The sequence below is a fragment of the Schistocerca nitens genome, chromosome 1, assembly GCF_023898315.1.
Source record: "Schistocerca nitens isolate TAMUIC-IGC-003100 chromosome 1, iqSchNite1.1, whole genome shotgun sequence".
In the NCBI taxonomy this organism is placed as follows: Eukaryota; Metazoa; Arthropoda; class Insecta; order Orthoptera; family Acrididae; genus Schistocerca; species Schistocerca nitens.
The window spans coordinates 1,182,171,179-1,182,180,288 of record NC_064614.1 but is presented as its reverse complement, the minus strand read 5'-3'; the positions used below and the strand labels follow the sequence as shown (position 1 = coordinate 1,182,180,288).

The window sequence follows — 9,110 nt, the reverse complement described above, 5'->3', positions numbered from 1 at the left end:
TCACAATCCCTTAAATAATTCAATGTCATCTTGTGACATCAACAAGCTGACAGACAAGTGTAACATTGCTATGCAATGAAATCTGTTAATGTGATTTTTTTGTTGTTAATTTTTATCTTAAAAGATAATTTTGAGAATGACCAACAACACGTTGTTGTAAGCACTTTGAAATAAGCTTAGTTTGAAATGGAAATGTCAAGAAACTAATAAATGATAAGCAAAATATCATAAATTCTACTATGCAAACCATTTACTGTAACCAAGTTTTTCTATCAATAATACAAAAGCTTTGGGAAAAAACCCCCTTCCTGTATGGTAGTAATGGTGGACAATTCACACAGTCTTCAATGCAGACAAAAATGATAGACAAATGAATATATATTAGAAATAAATTTTATTTTGTACATACAATATTTTTTACTTTAAATTGAAAATGCATGATTAGATTCAATAAAAAATTTATTAAATTCATATCTGTGCATGTCGATGACATCTTTAATGGATGTGTCGATGTGAAAAGGGAATTTAAAATAGAGACCTGAACTTACTGCAGGTATGATGATGAAATGTTTGTCTGAATTCCACACTATGAACTGTCAAGAAAATATAAGAATACGTCATTAAAGCAGTATTTATAACAGTCAATCTGCAACACCTCAAACTGATTTTTTTTACAATGTTGGCTCACTATATTACAGGAAGAATGACACTCTGTAAACAGTCTGTACTCTCTCTGAAAAAATGCACAATACGAGTACAGCTTCAGTAGTAATTGTAATTGCCCCATCCCTGGTTGTAACCTCCATACCCAGTTTGTGAGTATCCCCAGTTCTGATAGTTTGCATAATTTGGGTCACCAGACTGACTATATTGCTGATTGTATGGAGGTTGGCTATAGGGCGTGGGCGGCTGCTGGGCAGGATATTGTCCCCCTTGATAGCTGCTGCTTGCAGCGGCACCTGTTGCTGTTGTTTGGGAATAGCCACCACTCTGTGCGTAACTAGACTGTGCGTACTGTCCTGTAGTCGTAGCTGCTACTGTCGTTCCTGCTGTAGTGGCCACTGCACCTGAGACTGCCTGGGAAGCTTGCTGTGAAGCCACCATTGCATCCCCTGTTTGGATCTTTGCCTTCTTTGCACTGTCACTGAAACATTAATATTTTACTTTAATTGCAAAAAACTACTAACACACAATAGGCAACAGATAAGAAAGGTTAAAATAAAGTAACTATGAAGGAAAGGTGTAAATAATTTCTGTGCTGTGTAATAAGTACAACAGTTTATGACACACTGAATGACAGTATGCACAACAACCCAACAAAATAGTAATCTTGCCTTTTTTTTTCACTATATTGATTCACAGCTATAGATATGTGCCCATAAAATAACGTGAATATCCCTAAAGAGATGAAATAAAAACAGGGTAGATGGAAGTGAGACCAGGTCAGGGGATATAAATATCTGGAAAAAGGCAAAGGCAATGATGTAACATACGAGGGCAGTTCAATAAGTAATGCAACACATTTTTTTTCTCGGCCAATTTTGGTTGAAAAAAACCGGAAATTTCTTGTGGAATATTTTCAAACATTCCCGCTTCGTCTCGTATAGTTTCATTGACTTCCGACAGGTGGCAGCGCTGTACGGAGCTGTTAAAATGGCGTCTGTAACGGATGTGCGTTGCAAACAACGGGCAGTGATCGAGTTTCTTTTGGCGGAAAACCAGGGCATCTCAGATATTCATAGGCGCTTGCAGAATGTCTACGGTGATCTGGCAGTGGACAAAAGCACGGTGAGTCATTGGGCAAAGCGTGTGTCATCATCACCGCAAGGTCAAGCAAGACTGACTGATCTCCCGCGTGCGGGCCGGCCGTGCACAGCTGTGACTCCTGCAATGGTGGAGCGTGCGAACACACTCGTTCGAGATGATCGACGGATCACCATCAAACAACTCAGTGCTCAACTTGACATCTCTGTTGGTAGTGCTGTCACAATTGTTCACCAGTTGGGATATTCAAAGGTTTGTTCCCGCTGGGTCCCTCGTTGTCTAACCGAACACCATAAAGAGCAAAGGAGAACCATCTGTGCGGAATTGCTTGCTCGTCATGTGGCTGAGGGTGACAATTTCTTGTCAAAGATTGTTACAGGCGATGAAACATGGGTTCATCACTTCGAACCTGAAACAAAACGGCAATCAATGGAGTGGCGCCACGCCCACTCCCCTACCAAGAAAAAGTTTAAAGCCATACCCTCAGCCGGTAAAGTCATGGTTACAGTCTTCTGGGACGCTGAAGGGGTTATTCTGTTCGATGTCCTTCCCCATGGTCAAACGATCAACTCTGAAGTGCATTGTGCTACTCTTCAGAAATTGAAGAAACGACTTCAGCGTGTTCGTAGGCACAAAAATCAGAACGAACTTCTCCTTCTTCATGACAACGCAAGACCTCACACAAGTCTTCGCACCCGAGAGGAGCTCACAAAACTTCAGTGGACTGTTCTTCCTCATGCACCCTACATCCCCGATCTTGCACCGTCGGATTTCCACATGTTTGGCCCAATGAAGGACGCAATCCGTGGGACGCACTACGCGGATGATGAAGAAGTTATTGATGCAGTACGACATTGGCTCCGACATCGACCAGTGGAATGGTACCGTGCAGGCATATAGGCCCTCATTTCAAGGTGGCGTAAGGCCGTAGCATTGACTGGAGATTACGTTGAAAAATAGTGCTGTGTAGCTAAAAGATTGGGGAATAACCTGGTGTATTTCAATGCTGAATAAAACAACCCCTGTTTCAGAAAAAAAAATGTGTTGCATTACTTATTGAACTGCCCTCGTATAATGGGCCCAATATTAGTGCAGGCTGACAAGAGGAAGAATATCATCAGTAGAATTTGAAATTAATTTGGTACAGACAATCCTTCAGCGAATCCTGCTTATCTACAAATGCAGGAGAATACTGCGTAGCATAATTAAAGATTAGTTTGTTAAAAATCACCAACTGCTTCATGCCCAAAACACTTCCAAAATAAGAAACTTCCTGGCAGATTAAAACTGTGTGCTGGACCGAGACTCGAACTCTGAACCTTTGCCTTTTATGGGCAAGTGCCCTATCATCTGACCTACCAAAGCACGACTCACGACCCGTCCTCACAGCTTCAATGCCTCCAGTACCTCATCTCCTACCTTCCAAACTTCACGGAAGCTCTTCTATGAACCTTGCAGAGCTAGTGCTCCTGGAAGAAAGGACACTGTGGAGCTCAAATGGTAGAGCACTTGACCGCGAAAGGCAAAGGTCCCGAGTTCGAGTCTGTCCGGCATACAGTTTTAATCTGTCAGGAAGTTTCATATCAGCGCACGCTCCGCTGCAGAGTGAATTTTCATTCTGGAAACCTTTAAAATATCTCAATAGGAAGTCAAACCCATTAACATACAACCAAGTTAAATATTTTATTCTTCAAACATATATTCTGTGCATGAAAGCCTACAGTGGAACTTACTGGCAGATTAAAACTGTGTGCCAGACCCAGACTCAAAGTCTAGAGCTTTGCCTTTCACAAGGAAGTGCCCTACCGATTGAGCTACCCAAGCACGCCTCACGACCTGTCCTCAAAGCTTTACTTCTGCCAGAACCTTGTCTCCTACCTTCCAAACTTCACAGCAGCACTCCTCATTCTGAAAGACTACATCATCCAAAATGTCAATTGCCCATAATATTTTAGATACTAGATCTTTTCCTATTAAAAAATACCAACTAGTACACAAATGCAAAAATACTGCAAGTGAACATCTGGTTAGATTTTGTGCTTGGATCACATTTCATTATATTTTTCTCTATTGGAAGGACAAAACTCTTTGCTCCATGAAGCCTGTCATTTATGACTAAGTTTGCACTTCCCATCAAATTCTTCCAAGTTGTTCTGAAAGAGACCTGTAAGAGCCTATCACGTTTTATAATTATCCACTATGAACGTGAATACCTTTGGAGTTGGATAATCAATTATACATACCAGGACAATTGTTTGTCAACATAAAACATCAGTTTTTCCCTCTCATAAGACTTAAGGTGGGAACTGTTTATTAACACACGAGTAGCACAGACATAATTTTAAGCGTGTGGAAACAACGTTAATACAAGTCAGTGTGAATAATCCAGCACCACAAACATCTTTCTGGATCCAATACCTGCCATAAGCAACTTTTTTTATTACAATGTTACAATTAATTTGTTGTTTGCCAACTTTCATAACATAGTTCATCTAAGTAATGTTTTTCAACAATGCTTCATTTTTTGTAAATCTGCTTCCAAGATAATAAAATCTGTTAAATCTGCATGGGGTGGTGGGAAATTACAAAAATGTTGTTTTATGGAGACACCTGACAGGGGGGGAAAGGACGGGCAAGAGGAGGCACCTGTGGAAATTCTGAGAGGGACGCAAGACTTGTATAGTGTTCTACAAGAGATAAAATGATGCATCAAAATTAAGAATGCACACCGTTTATGATCCAGACTATTGCCCACAAATTAAAACTATTTTTAAACTGACATGAAACACATGAATTTAAATTAGGGTTTGCAAGAAAATAGTCTTCTCCCACTAAACTCTGATGATATATCTATTTTTTTTAAACATTTATTACCCCAAAAGTAATATTTTCTATAGGCATCAATCCTCTTAATGTTGTTTGCTTCTTGGTTGTTCTCAGATAGTCTGAGACAGACTCTGCTTGTACAACTACAATTTGCTGCAGTCCACAAACACTTCTTTACTAAAGTGATGTGCAGCTAACAAGATTGATATCAGGAAGATGTTTGGCAGAGAGAGTCAATGCGCCACATAATGCAGCAACCAACAGTTGACATTCTGTCAATTTTCTAAATCACGAACATTTCAGATTACGCACTGAACATTTATTGCTGAATATCAAGTAAGTGCATATATTATGACTAAAGTCATCAAAGTGTTCAAGATTAGTAGGAACAAAGGAAACAACAAAATTATAAGAATAATCAAGAGCAATGGTGTTCCATGTGTATCAATTTGTGGAGATGGAAGAAGAAACAGAGTCCTCATGGGGAGCTTCCTTCAGTGTCACCAGCTGAGTATGTGTAGCATGGAGAGTGGGGAAAATAAGTGAACTAATTAGTGGGACTGCAAAGTATTCTCAATTCCTCTCTGGGAAAAAAAGCATCATACACCTACACTGTTACATAAAAACTATTAACATCTTTTGCTGTTCAGGTATAAGGACTAATTGCACCAGCCTTGTGCAGCACATTTCTTGAGCAAGTGATCGTGTGACAAACTACACTTGTGTGGCACCGTATACATGTTGTGCTTTATTCTGGCACTGCTGCTAAATTCACAAGTATACAGTTCACTATTGGCCACATTTGTTTTCCCACTTGATTCCGTTGTTATCAGTCCACCAATAGCTGTGTACATTTTAACAATAAATTCCTCCATGAAATTACTCTAAGTATTCGCACAGCAAAGAAACACTGCCACAAGTTTCAAAACAAGTAACCAGTGCTGCACAAGGTATTAAACTAATATAGAAGTTAGTTTGCAGCTTCATATTTATTTGACTCACCTTTTGCCTTCTGCATCAGCAGATTTTTTCTTTCGATCCTTTGCCATCTTGAAGTACCTCTGGAACTCATCATGTGCTTTCTGAACACTGTAAAACAATGACATGACCATAATTAAGAACAGTAAATATAGACAAGTGAAGACAGTTGTGTATTGAAGTTTTTGCGTTTAACTGACAATGCTTATGTACACAGTAGTGACACCTAGTTAAAAGACTGCTTTGTTAGAAAAGACAGGATCAACACAAAAAAAAAGTTTTCATACTGGAGAAAGCAACCAATTCATAACTGTATGAAAATTCATAGTACGAACACTTTAGGTTTGAGAAACATTTATTTTGGTGCAGTTGTAGTACCAAGAAAACTTTACAGTCATAAAAAGTCGTTTCTATGCAAAACTTTTGTATCTTTTTATGATTGCTTTGTTAGATGTGATCAACTTAGAAAGTTAAACAATGGAAAGTCCGGGCTGCAATACCAACAATATTACAAAAAGGACAGATTGCTGATCACTGTAAAGAGGACACAATGAGTAGCACGAAGGCATGATGAAAAGCCTTCTTCAGAAAAAAAAAAACACACACACACACATTCACACAAGCAAGAACACCTTACACACACAACTGCTATCTCTGGCCAGACTGCAAGAGAAACATGTCAAATGGGAGCATCAATCTGGGGCAGGGGCAGGATATGGCTATCACGCACGGCGTCAGGAGGTGGTATGGGGGAGGGAGAGGGGAGGAAAATAGGGAGCAGAGGGGAGGAAAATAGGGAGCAGAGAAGGGACAAGCAAACAAGGGGAAAAGACACACGTGTGCACCAGCAGAGAGCATGTACAATCAGGGTGAGCTGAAGCAAATTGTGAGGATGTGACATGACAGGGGGGGGGGGGGGGGAGTAGGAGGAACAGTTGGGTGGAGGGTGTGAGGACACTGGGTTACTGTACGCTGATGCCAGGAATGTTTTGGAAGTGGAGAATCTGTTGTAAGGATAACTCCCTTCTGCACAGTTCAGAATAGGGGATACTCTAAAGGACGACACCGTAAACCGCCACAAAGCTTGTTTCTCCTACACAAGACCATCACAAAAATGGTGAAAAATATGAAATGGCAGACACTTTAAGGTAGACAACTATCATCTGGGAGCAAGTTCACAAAGTTTCAAGGAACATAATCAAGGAATACAGCTCTTACATTCAGCATCAGTAGAGCATGCAAACACAAGATTTCAGTAATTACAAATCATACAGCGGCATTTAAGGAGCCATACTTCCTACACTCATTACACAAATGGAATGGTAAATACCCTCTGCCTACTCTTCATAGTGGCTTACAGATCATGGAAGATAAATTAAAGATGGCTGCGATTGAGAAGTTTAGTGAATTTGTGCCTCCAGTTATTTCGAATTTTCAAATGTTATCCGGCATCAATAGCAAGAAGATGAATACAACAGAAGTGCTTGGCAAAGTTTCAAGTCTAGTGCCACGCAAAAAACCCGCAGTGAAAAACCATCCAGATCAAAATGTAAGTGTGCAACATGTGAAGTCAATCCCGACAAAGCAAAACTAGTTGAAACTATTAATTCGTTGCAAGAAATTGTGCGCAGATCCTTGGCAGAAAAAGTGTTAGCTGATAGACTCAAATGTCTTGAAAATGATCACAGAAAACTAAAAACCGCCGAGCAGGGCGTAAGTGAATTCGACAGAAATAAAGTGTACACAGCGACCGAACATTCCGTCGCCATTTCAAGTTTTCCAACACATTCTGGATGTACCGGTGACGCTAACCATAGCGCAATCATTTCGTCGTCTTTAGTAATAAATTCCCCTCCCATGCTCCAAAAAACGGTAGGCCTATCCACAAAAGATCAAATTGTGCACCATCTGAAAGAAAAGCCTGTTATTAAGCAAAACGTGGAACCTCGCAAGCCAAAACCATCACTTGTGAACAGAAGCAAGGTAAATTCAACATTCAAGATGACAGTTAATTTAACTAACACCACAAATGCAGCAAGAAGAATAAATGTATGTTTAATGGGTGATAGTCATCTTAGAGGCCTTGCACACGAAATAAAAAGCGTAAACAGTGAAGTAAATGCTTCAGGTTTTATTAAACCTGGCGCGCGTCTTGACCAAGTGCTTTCAGCTGTAAACAATATCTCTCTAAAGACAATGAAGGAAGACTTCATTGTAATCTGTGGTGGTGCAAATGACGTCGCACACAACGATGGTTTGCATGCTGTTAATGCCCTAAAATCTGCTCTAAACCATCTAAATGACTCAAACGTCATTGTTCTCGATATTCCACACAGGTATGACTTGCCTCAATTCTCGTGTGTAAACAGGGCAGTAGCATATACAAACAGTCAATATGCAGAAATTTGCAACCGTTATGCAAACGTACAAATGGTTAACGTGCAAAATTTTAGTAGAGATTTTTACACCACCCACGGCCTTCACCTCAATCGGGGCGGAAAGAGTCACTTAGCGTCCATTATTAGTGAAATCGTCGTAAATGCTAGGAAGAATGTATACTCAAAACACACACATTCGAAGAATGAGTTCTCCACAACACAAGAAGACTGCAGGAATGGGTATAGACAGACGACATTGGACAAATGGCTGCTGAAAAAAAAACAGGTAAAGCTGATTCTTCCCAGGCTCCCAGTACATGGAAACAGACCAACTTGAATAAATGGATAGTGAATAAAACCAAACCCACTCTGTCAACTGATATCTCTTTTTTGGGGATAAATGTGTAAGTAGTTCTGGAAATCAAAATCTGACTATTTACCATCAAAACATATGTAGCCTGAGCAACAAGATTAATGAACTCTTAATTAATATCTAGGAGCCACAAGGTATAGATTGTGCCCATGTTCTGTGCTTTAGTGAGCACCATGTTATGTCAGATATTGAAAAACTTGCTATAGATAATTACTGCTTAGCAACATCTTACTGTAGGAAATTTATAGAAAAAGGTGGAGTAGCGATCTATGTCAGAAACAGCATCACATTTAGTGTAATTAATGTGCTGAATTTTTGTATAGATCAACAGTTTGAAGCGTGTGCCATAGAGCTGGCTTTAAATAACTCTTATATAGCAGTAGTAGCGTTATACAGGGCACCTTCAGGTAACTTTAGCATTTTTTTAAAACAGTTAGATGCGCTCTTAATACACATATTTAAACTAAGTAGAGATGTCGTAGTTGTTGGAGACTTCAATGCAAATTTCCTAACAAACTCCAGAGACAGTAGATCTTGAGAACTTCATGTCCTCATATAATCTTGCTTCTGTTGTAAATTTTCCCCACCAGAATAACTTCACAAACAAAATCATTAATTGATAATGTATTTATTGACATAACCAAGATTGATGATATAGCTGTCAGGCAAGTTCTGAATGGTCTCTTTGACCATGATGGACAAAGACTCACCATTAACAATTCAAGTATTTGTGAGATTAATAGTGGTCCCAACTGGAAAATTACTAGGAAATCTACTGATGAAACTATTGA

General features: G+C 39.6%; 1 protein-coding gene across 1 annotated transcript in view; it reads right to left on the bottom strand.

Annotated features, from left to right (window-relative positions):
- Nucleotides 1–232: 232 nt before the first annotated feature.
- The window catches only part of LOC126200610 (pre-mRNA-processing factor 39), an 80,797-nt gene continuing 71,919 nt past the window's right edge, over nucleotides 233–9,110 (bottom strand). The window contains exons 17-18 of the mRNA XM_049936722.1: nucleotides 5,593–5,679; nucleotides 233–1,144 (exon numbers count right to left, since the gene is read on the bottom strand). Coding sequence (XP_049792679.1) covers nucleotides 763–1,144; nucleotides 5,593–5,679 — 469 coding nt within the window. The 3' untranslated portion in view covers nucleotides 233–762. The remainder of the gene's footprint in view (nucleotides 1,145–5,592; nucleotides 5,680–9,110) is intronic.